The following is a 21,145-nucleotide window of genomic DNA, read 5'->3' as shown; positions in this document are numbered from 1 at the left end:
GCGTGTGCTAGTGATGGCTGTGCTTGGCCTACACGTAGCAGCCCCCCGAACAGCCCGTGACACCAGTGGAGCAGAGGAGCGAGGGCTCTGCCTTCGGGGTCGTATTTACGTGGGGGCATCTGCAGGTTTCTTGCTCTGTCAGCCCCGGCTGTTGAGCACTGGGTGCTGTGTAAGGACAGGGAGGCAGAAGCACACAGAGCTCTTGGGGAGCTGCATGCCTCGCTCTGTGTTGAAGTTAGCAGTGCCAGTATGGTTGTAAATTGGCTCTTTTAAGGTGTTTGGAATATTGTCATGTGCCCAAGTGGGGTTGGGATGAAAGGGGAATCTCAGCCCTTCTGTACCCATGTTGCGCACCTTGGTGGAGCATTCATCTTTCTAAAGTGGAATTATTTTTTTCAGGTATCCTCCCCGGGCCTACCTTGGAAGCTAGATCTGCAGCTGCCCTTCAGTCATGGTTGTTTCAAGATTAAAGGCCATTTCCCTGTCATTGCCAAGCCTTTTTCTTCTTGCTTTTCATCTCTCAGCATCACAGAATGTACCTGAATACTCTGAAGCTGAACATCAGCTATGTGTCAGGAAAGAGCACCCCACAATTGCTTTTGAAGGTAAGAGATTCTGTTTCTGTTTCAAGTTCCAGTAGGATGTTCCATTTTGAAGTCCTTCTTGGTGTTGTTCTGGAAGGTGGTTTGCCCTGCGCTGTTTTCCTTAAACCTGTGATTCACAGGATGGTGCAAGTGGCTGGATGAATTGTGTTCACTTTGCCTTACAGTGATTTCATTCTGTGCTTTCACAGCAGTCACTTAATTCAGTCAGTTTAGGGACTGGAGTTGGTCTAAATCTCCATTTCCAATTCTAGTAGAGGTGACCTGTAATCTTGTGCCACCTTGAACATGTCTGTTTCCTTTTTGCTGTGTGGATTCAGGAATGCTTATATACCTCACATGGCTGTCCAGATCTGGATATTTGATAAATGTAGGATAAATCATTTAGACATAGGTAAATTGCAAGAGAAACTGTTCTGCAGTTGTAGTATGTGGCTGCTTTTTTGTTTGTTGCTCTTTCTTCATGTACCTATCACCTCTGCCTGTAATTTTTGTTTTTCATCTGGGCACTGAACCTGACAAGGTTTAAATACTGTAAGATGCTGGCACGGCAGCATCCTGCTGCACCACACACTTCTGTTCGTCCACAGCATGGGATTTTCCTTATTATCCCTGTGGGATTTTCTGTGGGTGATGGTGTACCCCTAGGATGTTCTCTGACTAATCTGTCTATGCACTCCCATGCCACTTAGCTCAAGTTAGAGGCATCCACCTTATTTCTGAATTTGCCCCAGTGTAGCATGTTAAGATCAATGTACCAACATCCTCAGTTGAGTCTCCTTGCTAAAACTGGCTTCCTCCTAAATGTTGAACTATTGATTTTTGTTGCCATTTAGGGCCTTGCAATGCATATCTGGTTACATTCTTTGCTAAAGAAATTGCCAAGGCTAAAGGCAATTAAATACCTTGCAATGTGTCTCAAGTTAGGCTCTTTGCTAGAAGCAATTAAGTCAGGGTTTTGTGACCTTTGAGATAGGGTTTCCAGGAAGAAAGCAGTCAGAGGCTTCCCTGCTGACCTTTCAAGGTTCTTGTAGAGGAGGAAACTATTGTCTCCATTTGGAAAGTGTAAGGGTTTTTTGTCTGTTTTCCATTATCTTTGCTTTAAAGGTTTTAAGTGGATTAAAGTAAATTAGCAGAACCTTTAAGCCTGCATAACGTGGCACTGTCTCGAACCTTGTTCCAGTGGAATGGGTAAATAAACTTTGATTCTAATTGCTTAATAAGTCTGACCATCTGGTTAACTGAGGAGGGGTGAAAGAAGAAACCCTTGTGGTTAAAAACGTGTTGGAACTCAATTGGCAATTTAAATAGATAAATACAGTAATGAGCGTGTTGGAGAAAGGGGAGAATGTGTGCTCTTTGTAGCAACCAGCAAACTTGCCTGCAGAGGACTGGCTTGTAGGATCCAGCACCGAGATGTATCAATCTGCAGGGAGTATTGGAGCCCTGAATCCCAATCCTGAGGAAGAGATGGGCTTTTCTGGCACACAATATGAGTCGTGTAGTGCTCGGCATCAAGGATGGCCATGTAATTACTCATAAACTGCCACTCTGCTTTGTATTAATCAGGTGTGGCAGATTCCCAGAAAAAGCAGCCATCTCTCCTCCCCTTTCACTGCTCTTGCTCCCTTCTCCCCCCCCCCCCCCCCCTTTTAATGATGAAGGGCTAAAAATGGTAGGAGTTCATTAGAATGAAACAATTACATGGGAAAAAAATAAAGAAGGAAGTTGCAGAGGCATCAAGCACATGTCTCAGGTTATCGCTGGGGTCTCTTGAACAGTAACTGTGAATCTCACTTGGGTTTGTTTTCGGCAACTGCTTCCTCAGGACCTGAGGTAGTTTCATTGTGCTCTCTGCTGCAAAGCCCTCCTGGAAGTGAAATTAAGGCCCCTTATTCCTACCACCCACAGTGTTTAACTGCCATAGAAAAGGGCTCACACCTCCAAAAACTCATCTTGGTTCATAATTTAACTTACCTTAAAGCTACATCCTGTTCTGACCCCAACACAAGCAGGTTCAGGCTGCAAGGGGGGACAAGCAGGGGATCCTGTGTCTTTACTGCCCAATTAAACAAACTAACAAAACCATATGTGTTACAGAGGTGTTGGATAGCTTCTCCTTTGCAGCCTTGCAGCCTAGGATCTAGCCACAACCTTGAACAGACTGGGGGCTTCTTTGGGCTTCAGTCCCCACCTTGCTTGTGCGCAGCCTCTTCACTGTGCTTTTCCTTCCAGATTACAATATTCCTGATTTCCAGTTGGCTAGTTGTTAATGTCATGGAAGAATCCAAGTACAGCTCATTTCTTAGAAAATAAAGAAAAAGCTGAAAAGTAGGCAGATCTGTATTTGCCATCTCTCCTCTCTTGCTTATGGAATCCCATCCACACTAGAAAAGGCTCTGCTCAAATTGGCACCACTTTCTGCTGTTCCAGGAGGGGGAAGGAAGAGGGAGAATACATTATATGACCTGCTCATTTCAGCAAAGCATAAGCTATGTGTGAAAAATGGTGTTAGTTTAGCTGCTTTCAGACCTGCAGAGATGACTTTCCTTGGAGTCCCTTCCCACAGGCACCTGGCCTACCTGTGACCTGGAGAGAGAGCTCTCCAAGTCTGGGACCTAAATGTGCTTGTTTTACAGACTCAAGCTCCACGCTTGTGCTGCTAGGAGAGGTGAGGCCTGGGGATGAGCTGGGGGACTTGTCCTAGCAGCTTCCACGGAGCCTGGGGGCAGCTGGTGAGGAGTTTGTGCTGGGAGCTCCGAAAGTGCCCAGTTTTGCCCTGTTGTGATTACATTGTTCTACTCTGTACATATAGAAACTGCAGTTGAAGTTTGATCTTCTGTGTTTAAATCAATAGGAAAATGATCTTTTAATTCTCAGGGGCCTGTTTCTGGTGTCTTGCTGCCTGTCTGGCAGTGGGTGGGTAGCTACATGCTCTTGCATGCTTGTTTGTTTTTCACTGAGCTGAGAAATTGGTGAAACAAGTCAGGTATATTCTTAGTGCAACTGCAACCTTTTTTGTTCATACCCACATGTGCACATGCGTACAAATCCCTTGTCATTAAACTGTCACTGCAGCACAGCTCCAGCACAGCAATTCACAGATGGGCCACCTTGGTAGGGCAGACACCTGAGAAACTGTCTGTGGTTCCTGTCATACTTATATGCCAACTTTGTTGTCTTTTCTACATATATCTTGTAAACAAGATCAGTCCTGGCATTTGCAACTTGCCACACTGAGCAGTAGCCTTCACCGTAGGCAGCGGTTTTGGGGCTTGGAGCAGCTCTGTGACTCATTAAAGATGTCTTGGGTGCTCTTTGCAACATGTCCCTCAGGAGCAGCCCAAAGCATCTTCTGGCACAGCAAAGCTATGTAGGAGTTGTTTTTCCAAGAGCCAGAGCTGTGAGTGACACGTGCACCCATGTCTGCAAGGGGCAGCCTGGGGAGTGTTTGGTTTGAGCTTGTTTACCAAGGAAGCCCTAAGAAGTTTGCAACCTCATCTGCGTTACATGAATCACTTGGATGTTCACAACTTAGCTGGAAATGAGTTGTGGGCAGGTTTTCACATGTGTTTTCTGCAATTATTTATTTCTCATTAGTTCTCTCCATTAAATTGTTATGCTTAGGAAAAGGTACGGTAGACTCTCCGGGACCTGCTCTGTTCTGTCTGCCAGCACGTTCTCCCCTGGGTCATGGCAGCTAGCGTGAGCTGCAGTTATATAATTTGTGCTCCCTGCTTTAGTATCTGCAGCCTTCCTCCATCCTCAGAAGCACCTCAGCCGGTCCCGCGCTGAGGCCAGGAGAGAGGAGGACCCGGCTGCATTCGCCCCGGCTCCTGCGTGTCACAGCCCTGGGTACGCAGCACTGGACCCCGCGCCGGCTGCTCCGTCTCTCCGAAGGGCAGACAAGGTGCTCTGCCTGTTGCCTCGGGCTTTTAAAATGAATTGGTTTGAGAGGGTTTAAATGTGGGATTTTATTTCAGGCTACGCATAATTAATAACTCCTACAAGATGAATGTGATTTAGGTTGCTTGAATGTAGCTTGCTATATGTTTTCTCAATTTTTTTCCTTTAAACAACATTTTATTGAAACTTGGCCAGCTTTGAACACAGATCTGTGGGGAGCAGCTAAGTGTTTGCTTGTTGTGCAGAATGCAAAAGCTGTTTTAACTTTGTGGGCTGAAGTATAATGGGTTTTGATTTATTTCTTTTGAAGGTTCCTGACATTTTACCAAACACCCCCACTATTGTTGAATTGGTCACTAATACATTATTCCTTTTACTGTACATTGGTGGGGAAAAAAAGCACATTAGCATCCATCAACTCTAAAGCCCAGCTAGGAAAGTCCCTTAGGAAATTTTGATAAAGATTTATACTTATCTTGAGCTACTGAGATTTTGACAATCCAACCCAAAACTTTAGTTAACAAAGGATGAAGGTTGTGGGGTGAAGCCTGAGAAGTGTGTCTGGCTAAGCATCAAAGGGAAGGCTAAACACATTATGGGAGAAATTTCTCCTAACTCATAGCTGCTTTGCCCTTGAATCTCAACACAGGGAGCCAAAACATTAACTAATGATGGAGTGTTAACTGGTAACTAATGGCATCCTATGCATAAGATTGGGGTACTATGGGATATTTGACCTTCAATGCAGTTAAGTAAAGATTTTTGTTTCCATTAAGTGAGCCTTGCAGCAATTTTCTTTTTAATCTTGAAAAATGGGATTGTGGCAAATGAAGTTGATATTTTCTTCCTTAGGGTTGATTTAGAATTTGTTTGAAAATTATGACTAATAAAGCCATAAATACACAGCGGTTAGGAAAGTAATTTGCTCTCAGGCAAACTTCTGAAAATTACACCCAGCAGCTCTTTAACTTTTTTATTCCATAATAATAATTATAACCATAATGATGCTAGTCCTTTGACACTTCCCTGTTAATGGTGTCCAAGTTGCTTCACAAATAAACACAATGAGATTTGATTGGAGAGGGGGGTGGAAAAAAAAGTTGTGTGCTGTTCCTTGGGGCCTGCAGCAGCAGAGGGGTCTTGGAAGAGTGCCCTCCATTCACAAAGTGCTTAGCACAGTGAGAATCCCCGGCAAGCAGGAGAGAAAGGGGGGATTCTCTGGTGAAGCTTGTGGAGGCAGTGGTGGAGTAACCCCCAGAGAGGGTGCAGGGGGAAGTCAAGGCTTTAAGAGGGGCAGTTGCTGTAGGGGACCGAGCGGCAGTGAGGAGAGGTGTCTGCAGTAGCGGGGCCAGGCAAGGAGGGAGCTGGGACGGGCACCCAGCAGGTCTCCAGGGTAGGGTGCATGGACCAAGGTTGCAGCAGAGCAGCTTCCCTCTATTTTCAGGGATACTGCTGGTGAAATGGTGATGGCACCAGCAAGCATTAGTCCTGTTCTATGGTGCAGGTCTGAATGGTTGGCCCAGGGCACAGAAGTGAACTGCTGCTTTTAGAGGCCCATGGAACAGCTCAGTGAAGGGAAACCGGATGGAAGGCAAGTCAAAGTGTTTTTCTTATTCTGTGGGTCAGTGCAAACAAACTTACCTTATGGAGACCTTATTCTCATCTATAAAGTTTTCTTAACATTGTTCCCTAGCTGGATAAGTTTGTGAGCCAGTGGTGTGGCAAACATCATTTATTTAGCACGCTTACTTGTGATGAGTATTAATATATCATGTTCTTCCAAAACCTTCCATCCAAGAAGGTCGTTATGCTTTGATAAAATTCAACTTAGTACTACCACTCTCTCAAGAATATTCTTGTTTAACCCTGCTAGGTTTACCCTGTAAGGTAATGAAACCTATAGACCCAGTTCAGTCAAGCACTTAAATATGTACTTACCTTGAAGTCGATGGGATTGTGTACTTGAATCCATTATTGCTTATGAGTGTAGCTAGGCCACAGAGTGCTCTGTGCAGAGCCAGTCAAATCACTAAATGGAAACTGTAGTGTAGAATTTTGTTCCTAGAGAGTTTTGCTACCGTAGGTCCAACTGGCCAACTTGCTCCTCTGACGTAGGTAAAGCAACTGCATAAGAGGTCCAGAGTGTTCCTGGGCTATATGTAGGATTAGCTGGATAAAAGTCTGGTCTGCAATATATACAGGAGACTGGATTAGAGGTTTTTATGATCACTTCTAGCTTTGGGATGTGCAGATAAAATCCTTAAGAAACTCTTTATGCTTTGGCTTTAAAAACTGCTACTTTATAAATCTATTCCTTCCTTTTTACTAGCATTGGGAGATCTTTAGAAAGATTTTTAATGGGGAAGCTTGAGCTGCAAAATTCAGATTTGTATTTTATACATGGGGATTGCTCAGTGTTAGAGCACATTAATAAAAGAAGCAGAGGTCACTGGTGAAATGTGGTCTTTGATAATCCCTTACTATTATTAGCTGGCTTCTGACTTAAGAACAAAGATTCTTATGAGAAAAGGCTCGTTTCAGAACTCTTCCAATATTTTGCTCATGCAGTTGTTCATTGTGCATTAATTCCTTCCTGGAGCTGACTCGCGATCAGACTTTGTCCACCCAAGACAGGAGCCCTCCTAGGCCTAGCCAGCTAAAAAGCACAAATGATGCACTTGACCTTGGCAGCCCTGGTTCAATTTCTGGTGAGTCAACAAGGTGCTCACCTTCTTTGAGATGTTCATCAAGCTCAGGGCACACCTGCTTCTGTGGCAGATCTACGTATGCAGTGGTGAAATGCACGGAGGGGGCCTTGGCTGCACTGGCTCTGTCCTCTCAGCTTCCTGAGCGCTCGTGGGTGGAAAGGGTGGTTTGAATCTTGCACCATGTCTGTTGGCCCAGGTGGCAGGAGTAGAGCCATAACTGAAGGGCTAGTGAAAAAAATCTGCCTTCAGGTGTGGGGGAGAGACTGAAGGTTGAGTGATGGCAAGAGGATTTTTTCCATCAGACTGCAATGGCTGTAGGAGCCAAGATGCAGCTTGCTTGCCTGTCTGAAAAGAGGGATTATACTGATCAGACTGTCATAGGAAGCTGCAAGTGATGCATGAGCACTCACCTTATCTTTCTTGGCGAGGGAGATTGCGTGACAGCTGCAGGGCTTGTCTCGGTAAACACTCCTTCACAGCTCCCAAAGTGCTTAAGAACCAGGAAGCCCTGGATGAGCTGAGCGTGGGGCTGTGTGAGGTGCTAGTGAGGATGACTTTGCTGGAGGGGCAATGGGGCCTGGGGCTGTGGTGCCATGATGCAATGGCATAGATACACACCACCAAGGAAGAAACCCCCATGACCTGTACAGTCATCCTCACTGCACAGAAGTCTTTGCTCGTGTTCAGACGGATCTCCGCCAGGCAAATGGATGTGCTCCTGACTCATGGCTTCATGTCTGTATCCCACACACTGTTAGTTAGTGGCTGTGTCCCTGCTTGTGTGGTACCTGCATGTGCCTGTTCGCAGGGATCAGCCACATCCAGCTGGGGTTCATGGCCTTGCGGGGCTCTTGGCAACATAGGCCAAGCTGAAGGTGGAACAGCCTCTCTTTCCTCCTCGCTCAGTCTGGGGTCTGGGCACCCCCATGTTGGAAGTCTCCTGCTCTTTAGCTGTCCCCTGGTTACAGGGGTGGGTGTCCATCAAGGTGCTGTGGTGTCCTTCACCACCAGATAGGTGAGAGGAGCTGAGGTGAAACAGAATGGACCAAGTCTGGCCTCCCCTGTAGAGCAGAAATACAGGAAAATGTATAGAAATGGACATGTGATGCACAGTACTTCAATCTCCTTCCTTGAGGGCACCTAGGAGAGCATAGTTGTTTGATGTTTTCCTTATGAGTTTGAATCCCTGACTTTTTTGCTGACAGACAAGTATATTTTTCCAGCTGCTCAGTATTAATAATAAAAAATAAACAAGCAGTCAAAAATAGGTTTGAGCCCAGTTTTTTCCTGCATACTGAAACAAAGGAAACAAAGATTTGAGATGCTGCGTATGTTTTAACAACAGTGCCTCCTGTACCTCACAGCTTTTGAGTGTTTTAGAGAGAATCAGACCTTAGTGCCCTTGAAGAACTGAGGCACCAAAAGGTTTCTTGGTCTGCCCAAAACAGGGGGCCCCAGGGTCAGCACTGTTAGGTCCTTGGGGCCATGCTTACATCTCCACGTGCCATTTCTGTCTTGTGATGGAAGAAGCTCAGGAAGGTCAGTTTGAGGGAGCTGTAGATAGTGAGTCCAGAGGGCACAGAATCATCCAGATGTGATACAACTTAAAGTGATAACATCACACTGCTATTATTCTGAGAAGGCTCAATGTGGATCTTGTGCTTTTCCTTTCCCCTGAGGGTGGTAAGGAGCAGGGCCATTTCTTCAGGCTCCTTCCTTTTCTTGGCAGCTGAGACATGAAGCTATTCTGTCTTTTAGGCTACCAACACGAAAAGGTCTTACCTGTATCCAGGTGTTTCTTACTTACATGTTCTTAGACAGTTTGGACATTAGCGACTCTTATTGCCTCTTGGCTCTCACAAAGTCAGTGACTTAGTGTCGCTACCATAGCTTCTTGCAGTGAGGCACTGATGGTTTGGCTCATTGTTTCTCCCATCTTTGAAAGGATTTTATAATCGGCCAAGCCTGGAAGAATTGTTTTGAGTGGGTGGGAAGTGAGGTAGAAACATGGGTAGAAGTTGAAGACCGCCAGAAAAGAGTGTGAGTGGGAGAGGAGGCGAACGTGGGGTCAGAGGGGTGTATTGAGTGAAACCGTGAAAACGAGACATCTGGAAGAATATTTCAAGTTGGATTTGGAGATACAGACGAGTGAGAAGGAAACTGCTGTTTACAACATAGGCTAGGGTTGGTCTCTCTTAGAAGAGGAGATTACTCTGCCAGCAGCCTTCTGAATCTTCATAACTGTGACTGGAGTTCAGAGATTTAGGAAGGCAATGAAGCTAGAAATTGCAGCAGTTGTTACAAGGACGTATTTAATGTACAATTAAAGGTTTCAACAGATCAGGTTAAAGAAAGAGAATACCAGTAATGAGGTGGAGGTGGTGATGGGAAGACAAGCCAGGAGGGTGATACGCAAGCGTGGGAGGAATTTTGGGGTAAAGCCAGCTTGAGTTTTCTGGCCTCATGAGTAAAGTTGAGCACTGAGTGCTGACACACTGTTTGCTCAGTTCTGCCAGCACAGCAAAGGGTTTCTCCTTCCTCTGAGGTTTTTGCTGAATTGTGGGGTGGTTTTGTGTTGTGGAGGCTCCTTGTGCATCTCAGTATGAGGTAGGAGTGAAACTCATTTACAAAAGACTATTGCACTAACCAGTGGCATGATCTAAAGCAGAGTTTGAATTTTAAATAAGGTTGATATTAAAATATGATTCATTATCAGTCTAATAAAGATAATGTCATAAGCTGTCTGTAACTCTTACGCACCTTTGGAAGTGTCCATATTGAGATAAGAACTCTGTAAAATGGAAGAGTGAGCTGCTGAAATATCCAAGTTGTGATCTTTGCTGTTTGTGCCCTGGTGGCAGTGGTTTTCAGTGATAAGTATGGGCTGAGTTTGAGGAGATGGGCAGCAGTGTGGGGAGGCCTGAGCTTTCAGGCCTGTTGATTACAACCTCACTTGCTTTGTCCCTGGTCCTGTGACCTCTGCCGAAGGGAGATTGTGGCCTCAGTCTTAGCAGGCAATTGTCTGTGTCATGAAGAATACTCTGAATCCTGAAGATCATTGAGGCAGAGGGTGGTCAGAGTTTGCAGCTCTTGACAAGTGAATAGATAGTAGGTCAAATTCAGAAAATGGGATGTTTTGTTTGTGTTTACCTGAAAGATAGGCTGAGTCACAAGGTCGTAGCACAACAACCATGTGTTACAAAGTGACTTACACCTACTGGTCATTGGTGTGAGCTAACACTGAGAGCCCTCTAGGCTAGGGGTAGTCTGGAAAAGATGTACTCCAGTTTGCAGATAGTTAACCACTCACCTGGGGGTCTCCAAACTTGGTTTGCCTGTGCTGGGGTTGAAGCAAGCGAAGAGGCTTGATGAGAGTTTTCATGACTGCAGAGGTCAAGGCTGTAAACTGCAGCTCTGCATGAGTGATGCAATTTTCACCTACACAAAGTAAATGTACTGTGAACTAGTAAGCTGAGTTAAGAGAGCTTTTAAGGGGACATCTTGAGGCAGTAAGAGATGCAGTCAATGTGTGGTCACTGCTGCACAAAAGTAAGTCTGAATATCCACAGATCAGGTATTCATCTATGTCCATTGAGTCTGGCAGGCCACCAGTGCTACATGTATGCCTTGCTTTGTTACACAAGCCTTTATTGTTCAATCAGCTTATTTTACAGGGGCTTTGGTCTAAAAGAAATTTTTGGTTCATGTTGTGTTTTCTGGGATGGGGTCCCTGAGTTTTGCTTCTCCTTTGTCTTTTTATATCCTTGAAGCTTTTCTGTGCAACGCTCCCCTTGCCAGCAGGGAGCTTGTGTTTCTCCATGGTGGCACACCTTCAGTATGTGTTACAGCCTGGCCGCACCTGGCTCTAGGAGCTGTTCCAAAATAATTCCATATCTGGACAGTCGTCACATGTGACAGCTATCCAAAAGTATGAACAGGGCATGCACCTGATGCCTGAATTACCTTTCGATTAGCTCGGTCCAATACAGATAATGATTTTGCAGTCGGCAGTGTGGCGTTCGTGTTGGAAATCAAGCTTGGCTCAAAATACAGGAGAAATACTTGGACAAGTAATTCAAGCTGAGGTTTTTGCTCATGCAGCCTCAGTGTTGTTTGTATCAAAGCTACCATGGATAGATGCATGGGTGGTTTGTATATGCGGATATACCTTTATTTTACATGAAGAATCCTTGCTGCTGTGCAGTTCAGTCTCTCTTGTTCCGGACTAGGAGAGTTCACACTGTGAATTCTTCCAGAAGAGATGTTCTTGAATAACACAGCGCTTAGCCAAGCTCCTTGCACATAGAATTGGCTCTGCGGTTTCAAAGTATGGGCATTTAACCTCTCTATTCACTGGAAATGGGAGCTGCAATTGGGCCCCAGGAACATGAAGCAGAAAACCCTGCCCTCTGGGCAGGGGAGTCTCAGCTTGGTGCTCACGTACTTCTTTCCTTCAAAGCGCTTGGGTAGGGGTGAGGTGGGGAACAGCTGGGTCTGAGGAGGAGGTTACCAGGTTTGCCACAAGTCTTCAGAAGTGGATCCAAAACCCATCAAGCTCAGTAGAAAACTGCCAGCGACTGGAAGAGCCTCTGGATCAGGCCCTCAAAGCCTGCTCCCGCAGGCTGGCACGCAGTCCTTGTGCAGCTGGCAGGGCCTCCTCCCAGCCCTATCCACTGCTGGCTGCAGGGACCCCCCTCTGAAATGGTAAAGGGCTTTTTTTCACCTTGTCTCGTGCACACATGAGAGCATGAGCACAGCTGTGCCTGCAGACCTGCGTTTCCTGCACACAGCTCCGTGCTCTTTGCAGTCGGATACCTGAGCCACCCTGAGCTTTAGCGGCTCCGACCCATGCGGCTGGCATAGGACGGTGTTGGAAACTATTAAACTTTTGTTTGTTGGTCCTAATGTGGAGGAAGTGAGAGCATGGATCTTTAACCCCCTGGAAATGATTAGAGATGAGGAGCACAAAGGAGGCCTTGATGAGCGTTTCGCCCTTAAGCCATTCGGTTCCTGGCGTTCCAGCTCCTGCTGCCGACAGGCAAAGCCAGGGCCTTGAGTTTTAATTTTTCATACTGTTTTTAAACAGATACTTTTGCAAATGTAAACATGCCTGAGCACTGAAGGTTTCCAGCCAAATTAAAGAGCGCTGGAAAAATCAGCCTTCTGAGGAAGGTCAAATACAAGCAAACTCTGGAGTTCATTGGGTCCATATGTGTAAACTTGAGCTAATAGCGGGTAGGCCCAGGGCAGCACTTACCTAGCAGAACTGAGCTTGTTTTAAAATGAAAGCTTGGGATCCTTAGGGATGCTGTAGTCAGAGCAATAGATCTGAATGTGTCAGATGAAAAAGACCCATGTCCTGTCTCTTTCTTGATTTCCATTCCACTCTATCCCTTTCCTCTAACAGGAAGAAGGAAGGTTAGGAAGGAAAATGTGCTATTTGGCATTAATTCTGACAACTCGCAGTCAGACATTCTTAGCTGAGACCATGCTGGGTTTAATAATCTCCAACTACATGCCTATAAAAGCTTAATTTTGCTATGAGGATGCATGCCTTGCAGCCTTTAATTTAATAACCAGGAAGGGTTTCTTTATAAGTTGTACCACCTGCAGTAGTAATAGAAATCAAGACACTGCCTGTTATTTTATGGGCTTGATTGACATTTAAGCCAACATGGAAAGATTCAAGCCACCTACTGCCTTTATTTTTTTTAATTATTTTTACCTGTAATTTGTCAGAGCTTGCTATTAAAAGGAAGAGCTGATGAGTGTACTCTGAAGTGAGCAGCTTTTGCTTAGAGCAGCAGATGAGGAAATATTCTCCCTGCTACTGCACTCTAATACTGGGCGAGTTAGTAGGGAAAAAGGAGTTGGTAGGGGAGAAGGTAAAATGACAAGAGAAAGTATGGCCTAAAAGCAGGATCCTCAAAAGGTATCGTTGTACAGCAATCCCCAAGTCCCCGCGCCGCTGGCCAGCACAAATGCTGGGCGATCTGCAGCACGTGGGCTGGGGAGGTGGTGCTGGTTCTGCTGCGGGGCTCAAACGTGTCTGCAGCTGAAGAGCTACAGGAAAAGAAGGCAGAGCCCTGTTAGGTGGGAGGGTGCCAGAGGTGCAGCCGCGCTGCCTCCCTGCTGCTGGTGCATCATGAAGGGTCCCAGAGGAGCAGAGGAGGTGTTTGAAGGTTAGGCTGGCTAAGTTGTTCCTTAGCTCGTGCCTTTTTCTTGAAGAGCAGAGGAGGTGCCTGTGTTGTGTGTGGTTAGGTTGTGTGGCAGGAATGCTGAGAAGGGCTGGATGCCTCCAGCTCCCAGGAACGGGGTTTTGGGATTGAGGGGGTGCAGGTCTTGTCATCAGAGGTGCCCTGACAGTGTTGGCTCAGCCAGGGTGCGGGGCTGGGCCTGATGGGCTCACAGTGGCTGTGAGACATGGTGATGTCCAGAGCAGAGACAGAAGCTCCATGGCAAGGTACTGCCCTGGGAAGGAGGGCAGATGAGCAGCATATGGAGAGACTGGACAGAAGGGATGTTACTATGTGTTTTTGCAAGGTTTTGATGACTCAAGGGCTTGATTAAATTTCACCCAACCTGGAAGGAGAAGGAACTTGAGAGTGCCCCCACAATATCCCTAGTAAAGGGTTTTAAACCCTTGCATATCTGTAATCCTACAAAGCATGCCAGGGTGTCAGAGGCCTTGTAAACAACAAGAGCCCTCGTCAGCACTGGCGCCTCAGCCCTGCAAATAGGGGAATGGATGCCCAGACCAAAATGTTCAAACCTGCTGTCTTTAGTAAGAGGTCTCAATTTATCACTGGGCACATAAAATGACAAGGGGACATGTTTTTGCAGAGCTCTTTTGAACTGGTCTGAACATAGCTGCATCGTTATTGTTATGAGTCACCAGGTCACTGCCCTCTGTATCCGTGTCCTGTTGGCACGAGGCCACAAGATCATAGCCTTCATGTTCAAAGCTTTGAGCTTCACGAAGCATCTTCAACATTTATCTCTTGAAAGAGGCAGGGATACTTGTCCATAAGTCACAGAGGGATTTCAGATGTACTGGGACTGGTCTCATTTGTGCCTTGCTTGCTTCATATGTCTGGCACTGTCCATGCATTTAACAACCAGAGTACTTAAAAGTTGGAACAAATGCCCAAGAGAAGTCATCCTAGTAAAACTGGATGGCTTTCTGAAAGGTTTACATTAATTAAGCCCCAGTTATTTCATGCAGTAAAGGTGTAATGTGAGAGGATGACTGTGATACCTGATACACGTGAGGTCAAAGTTGGTAACTATACTGAAATCTGGAGTTCTGTGTATGCCCTTGCATCAGACCTGAGAGTATCCTGAAAGTGGTGTTTTAGGTTTTCCTTCATTTAAAACAAGTGTACTTTTATTACCTCAGGGCTATTCTGCCATAGATCTCTCAACAGATGGTGTGTTAATAGATGTAGCTTCTGTAAGAAGAGCTTTGTCTCCGTGAGCGTTGCTTAGCCAAACCCATTGCTCTACATTAACCTGTCTGATTGCAGTTTGGACTCGTGTCAAAGTTGGCAGATCCAACCTCATTATCAGAACCAGTTTTAAGCCTCTGGGATCTCTCAGCTGCTGCGATGCTGCGATAGGCACCCTTGTCTTGGTTAAGGAAGGCTTTCATTGAGGGAACTAAATGAAACCTAGAGCAGAACCTTGAACCTAGAAGAAAAGGTCAAACCTGTCTTTGGACAAGTCAGGTCTTGAATGCAGATCACTTCTGCTCTAACTCACTTTTCAATCCGTTAATCCCACTTTCTGGAGGGCAGCAGCTTCCCCTTGCCTAGCATAAAGGCAAGGCTGTGGATGTTACAGGGGCAGCCTAGTTCCCTCACACTGCTTAACCTTGGACCCCCAATTCTCATGGAAGTAAAAGCAAGCTGCTGTTGTCTCTGGAGCTAACGCTGACACTCCATCTTGGATGTGAAAATAACTGCTGAGACAGCCCCGCATTTATGTGCAATTTTTGCACATTGTGCAGAGGATGAGAATAAATAGTAACCCTTTAAATAGATTATTAATTGTCCCTCCCTTGACAGATAACTCCGTAGGAAATCCATTAGTAGGTGTCTGGGTGAACTCACTGCTTCTAGAGCAGCTTCATTGTTTTCTGCTTTTTTCATTGTCGTTGCAGATCTGAAGCCCTGGGTCTCCAATTTCACCTATCCAGGTGTGCATGACTTTTCTCAGCTTGCACTGGATGCCAACAGGAACCAGCTCATTGTGGGAGCAAGGTAAAGATAATCTTTTAATTAGATCAGGGTTGCTGCTCAAGGTCTTTACCTTTAGGTTCTGGTTTCAGAGAAGAGCGCGTTTCCAGCTCATGTGGCCAGTCTCCTTCTCAAAGAGAAAGCTGTAATTTGTGTAGAGGGATTTACAATCCTGGTATAACTGCAAAGAAGAGAAAATTACTAGAATTAAAAAAAAAAAAAAGGGGGGAAGAAAAAAGGAAAGGTGCAATCAAAATAACTGGTTAATGAAGCAGAATGCTGGCATCTCCCTCAGTAGCGTGAATGTTAGGAGAATTGTAGTAAAAAATCCTTGCTCTGACAGCACAGAACTTGGTTTATTTGCCATGGACAATCTTTCCATCTGTACTAGGTTCATCTACACGCTGTAGTGAGACCATGGTGGTGTAAGAGATTGGCTTCTGCTCTCTTCCTTGAGAATTCACTCCTCAACCTCTTTGCTTTGTCCTGCTGACAAAGCCAGATTCTTCTGTAACGCCTTTTGGTGCAACTTCATTGTTCTGGGCCATCACATATAATTAGCATCCATTTTCCTTTTCTTTTTAAACAGTATTTTTATTTAGAACTCCATAGGAGAAGGTTAGAAACACAAGACACTGAGCACAGTCAAGCTCTGACAAATTTAGAGCTGCATTTCTTTCCAGGAAAAGAACCCCGGTTCAGTGAAATAACCCACGTCAGGAGTGGTCGAATCATGGGCAGCAACATTTTTTTTATTACATAATAAACAGGTAAGACAACTCAAAAAGACTAAGCTTAGCCAACAAATCAGTCACTGTGGGCAGTTTAACATTTAGAATCAGATGACGTTGTGGTAGTGGCCTGCACTGTTAATGAAAATGGAGGAGTGGATGGCTCTCCCTATTTATTTGGCATTAGAGGCTGGAGCAGTGAGAAGCAGAGCTGGAGGAACCCCTGATATAAACATGGGAAGAGCGAGATGAAGGGGGAGCTTCTGGCTCCAGAGACAATTGAAGTGGTATTTAACAACCCTTTTCTGTGTGCAGTGTTATTCAATAAGTAATAAAACTTACTGTCACATAACAGTGTTACCAGAGGCGCTCTGGCTTTTCATGCAGAAACATTTTGCTTTTCTAAGCTGCAGCTCTACCTGTGTGGCAATTGTTAACCGGGGATGATTAATATTTATTGCTCCCAAAGGGCGTCACTTGGGGCCAGCTGTGAGCAGTGCCCTCTGCGAGGCATCGCAGGCCCCCGGGCTGGTCGCTTGGCAGGATCCTGGTTTATGTAGCGCAGCGGGATTCCCCCTGTGGAAACGCCGCCAAGGCCGGCGCCTCGGCCAGGCCCAGGCCCCAGCAACACGCCCTGGATGGAGACACTGTCTCCACATGAGTTTGTGCCCCTGCTGTGAGGCACGGGGTGCACTGAGCCTTTCCCCCCCCACCGCCTGTCTCCTCCCCTGGGCTGTGGCTGAGGAGATGAGGAGCGCAGGAGGAACAGCCGCGGTCCTCGGTTCTGCGCAGGGCCCTTGTGCTGGGCTGAACGCCCGGAGATGCCAGAGAAATGGGAACGGGAAGTAAAGCCTCTTCTGTTCCCTCCTTCCCCCATAAATCCACACCTTGTTCTGGACTATTTTTAGGGGTGATTTTTGACTCATTAGTTGCTCGTGCACCATCTGCTTGAATTTGCAAATGAAACAATACCTCAAAGAGATGGGAACTGTCTCTCTCCATCTCCACAGGGTGTAATTTATGAAACCTAAATTTAAATGTTAACTGTGTTTAAATGTGGTGCTGCAGATCATATTATAGTAACACCAGCTATTCTGGGCTTGTGGACAAGTTGGGGATCAGGGTGGAGTTTCTAAATGCTCCCACCTCTCCATTTCCTGGTTAACATCCCTTTCTTAGATGATCATGTTATAAATCACTTCAGACTAGTTCTTTCTATTTAAAGGTAGATATGACCTCACCACAGCATCTCTTAGCTTGGTTTTCCCCAAGAGCTTCATAGTAAATGCTTCCTAGAAGGAAAGAAAATCCTGGGGCTCACAAGAGTTGTTGGTTTCAGGAATCAGACATGACGTGACTGAAACTTATATGAGGTATCGAGGGCACACCAGACGGAAAAGGAGCTGCAATAACAGCTCAGATTTTTAAGCTTTAGCCTTATCTGCGAGCCCTCCCCACCTGCCTGGTGCTGCGTGAGCTGAACCAGGGGAGCCCGATAACGCTGCCGCACCAAACACCTGCCAAGCCCAAATCCCAGAAACAAAAGCTGGAGTTTGGAAAGCCCACCGTGGTCTCCAAGCAACGTGTTTGCTTGTCACATCATTTGTAAAACCCAAACACTTGCAAGCAAGGATGTGAATAGTTTAGGACATTGTAAATCTCCCACTGCCCAGATTGTGAAGCGCATTTTATTAAGTATAAAAACATGCATCTCGGGAATTGATAACCTTCGTTTTGACTCATAGTTTGCATCTTTCGTTTCTGTGTTAAATGTGGTGCTATTATTTTAATGTGCTGTTTTTCTTCTGTGAACGAGTGATTGTTTTGAAACATTTGCTGCTTTTTTCAGCTCTTGAACTCATGTGATTACTATTTGAGCTTAGTTTAATGGGAGGAAAAACAATTTTCTAGACTTCATTATTACTGAGGAAAAAAAAAGCTTGAAAATGATCTGCGTGGCACAAAATACCCAAGACGCATAAATCTCCCTGTGCCAAAAAAAAAAAAAAAAAAAAATTGGGGAACTGAACTTGAATGTGGATTTTTGTAAGCTTCTATCAGCAATGCTACTTTGTCCAGCTGTCCTGCTTTCTTTTTGCATAACATTATTCTTTTCTTCAAGAATAAGTGTTGCGTATTTCAGAGCGGAGAATATTTCCAAACCAATAAAGGATCTGAAATGGAAACTGATTGTAGTTGGCTGCGTAGAAACTGCCATCCCTCTCTAACAGCACAATCTGGACTGCTTATTGTCTTTACCTTCAATTTTTTTCTCATTATTTCCACTTTGGATTTAACTGTGCTCCATGGCATTCTTAGTGAGCACTTTGCTTTTATTAACTGTGGGTCTATTTGCGCTACCTAAACATTTGAAATCAGAGTAACGGTGAGGAAAGGGGTGATAGCTCCTTGCCAATTAGCGTCACATAATGAATGACAGTTCTGAATTATTATACACATGTTGTGTATTGCTGCCATGGCAGAAGAGCTGCAGGCAAGAGGATGTTGGCACCAGGGCAAAGGTGAAGCAGCCTGGGACACTGCTCTTATGCACTTGGGAAGGTGCTGGGAAGAGCAACTCAAGTGAGCTGCTGTAGAACAAGTGGTTTAATGAATGAAGTTCAATTTCCAAACCTGAAGGGCAAGCAAAAGAGATTTGTGCTTAAAAGGTGGTGACTTAATGGATGTAACTATTTGAACAGACACTGTCTGCTTGCTGTAGCCCAAGGGCAGCTTTAGACACCCCCAGGAGTTGTCTGGAGCAGCCAATGGCCTCGACCGGAGCTGAACAGGACACACAGGCTGCTCCTGATGCATGGGGACGCAGGAGGAGAAGCTCCCTTCTCATTCCTGTTCCTGCGGGATGTTCCAGCTTGACTCTCCAAGGTTCCTTTTGGGACTGCTTGTCCCCTCTCTTCTCTTTATCCCCTGCCCAAGCTATAGTAGAAGCCAGCTCCTCATCTCCCATTTTGATATGAAAGGCCCAGCCTGGAGTCAAGCCAAAAAGCCTGCTTTGCAAGAGCATCCTGGCGAGAAAACCACAAAAAGTTTAAATGAGGACGCCTGAGACACCATGAGATGATCTGGCACGATGGCAAGCTGAAGGGAAACAGCTTGGACAACAGGAGGATGGCACCCAAACAAATGGCTGCACAGAGAGTGCCTGGGAAACCCGGAGGGAAGCATTTGACTCCTCCCAGAAGGACGACGCACGGGTGCCTGCTCAGGGCAGTGACCTGCCGGGGCTGTGGACGTGAGGGGCCTGGCTGAGAGCTCTGACCATCGCAGCGAGGGGACGTGTTGCTGTAGAAAAGCAGCTAGAAAGCATCAGGGCCAGAAGTACTCATCGTCCTGCCTGCCCTGTGAGCTGTCGGCTCCATCAGCAGCCAGGACTCTGTTGTTTCTCATGGCTTGTGATGAACAGGCTTTGCTGAGGAGAGCCCGGAGGCAGAGGGTGATGGGCAAGTGCCGCATTAAGAGTTTGCAATGGGCAAGTGAAGGGCACATCCTTTGGTGGTGGCCAGCTTCTTCCACAAGCTCTGTTGAATGTAAAATGACAAAGCTGCTGGTGAGGCAAGTCTGGGTGCTTTGAGAAGGGGTGATTTTTGTCCTGATTTAAAGCCATGCTGAATATAGTTTTTAATAGCAGACAGGCAGTGAGGAGGAGTCACAGTTAATTTAGGAAGATTCTCTACAAACTTACAGTCCTTATAGATCAGGCCAAGAGTTTTGCATGGGACAGAGGGCTGTGAATGTGAAAAACAGCATTGGGAGGGTCACTTTTGGCTTTGAACGGGGCAACCTGGTGATAAACTGGGAACACAACAGCCTGGGTACACCCCTTCCTGGTTGGCCTTGCTCCAGAACATGTGAGCAGTAAAACAACTTGTATCTTGTAGGCTTAAGAGCCAAAGACTGAATGGAGGGAGTGATGTTCCCAAAGAGCTGCTTCAAGCTGCAGCTTGCAGAAATATGGGAGATTGTAAATATAGCCCAGGAGCCTCAACCAGCAGGTTTGGCACCCTGAGTTTATTGAAACTCTCTAGCGTATGATAGATTAGTCTGTCAGACACCAGGTTTTGTGCAGATTTCTGGCTGAACATAGGCTCTTTCCTGCTTAGTTGGCAGAAAGCTCCAGAGAAGTGCAGTAAAACTCACAAAACCTGTGCTGCTTGGAAAATATCACTCTTACCCCTGAGCACCTTCAATCCAGTCCAGATCTAGATTGCTGCTGAACTCAGCGGAGAATAAGTTTTAGCTGATTATCTTGCCTGGACAAGAAAAAAAATCAAAACTTACAAACCAGTAGTTGACTCAGCAGAAGAAGTCTTGGGTCAGAGAGGATCTCAAGCTTGGAGCATCGGCATCAGGTCTGAACTCAGTCAACACCTTCTCTTGCCAAGCCATCAAGGCTCCTCACCTAGACATATCTTCCTAGCATTTCTGTGAGGAAGGGAAGCAGTATTCTGAATTTCATGTTATAGATGGGATGCTAAGGCCCAGAGGGTTTCTGAGCAAGCCTGCCCTGTGAAACAGGCTGTGAAGTAGAGACACAGGAGCTTGTAGAGCTGAATGATAGTGATGTTTGCACAGACCCAGAGGGTCTGAACTGGTTTGCTTGGCTAATATAGATATACTCAAATCAATATTTTGTGTGGACACAGATCTGTGACAGGGGAAGGATTTGGACCTCTAGCAGTTTAACTGCACAACCCTCTACCTGGCATGAGATGAAGTCTTCAGAATACTGGTGGGAGCCTGGTTGTCTTGCACTGGAACAGAGAAACTTGGACAGGCCTGAGAAAATCACATCTCATACTGTGGAGATGCTGACATGCAAGCAAATGAGCCCTGCCTGCCATCACCTGGGCCTAGCCAAGGGTTAGGCAGGACCCAGGCTCATCCTGCCGTGAGCAGGAGAAGAGTTGCTGCTCCTCAGCGGCTGCAGAGCCCTGCTCAGT

General features: G+C 45.9%; 1 protein-coding gene across 2 annotated transcripts in view; it reads left to right on the top strand.

Annotated features, from left to right (window-relative positions):
• The window catches only part of SEMA5B (semaphorin 5B), a 169,074-nt gene that overhangs the window by 44,698 nt on the left and 103,231 nt on the right, over positions 1–21,145 (top strand). The window contains exons 2-3 of one of the 2 annotated variants that reach the window (XM_010218544.2): positions 400–605; positions 15,378–15,477. In XM_010218544.2, the coding sequence (XP_010216846.2) occupies positions 452–605; positions 15,378–15,477 (254 nt within the window). In that variant the 5' untranslated portion in view covers positions 400–451. Of the gene's footprint in view, positions 1–280; positions 606–15,377; positions 15,478–21,145 lie in introns of those variants that run through there. The other variant, XM_088519576.1, reaches the window with a different exon arrangement.

Source organism: Tinamus guttatus, unplaced genomic scaffold (assembly GCF_059628265.1).
Source record: "Tinamus guttatus ecotype Peru unplaced genomic scaffold, ASM5962826v1 Tinamus_guttatus_pri_ptg000060l, whole genome shotgun sequence".
Lineage (NCBI taxonomy): Eukaryota > Metazoa > Chordata > Aves > Tinamiformes > Tinamidae > Tinamus > Tinamus guttatus.
Note: the sequence above shows the minus strand (reverse complement) of the source record. Positions and strands in the feature narration are given on the sequence as shown.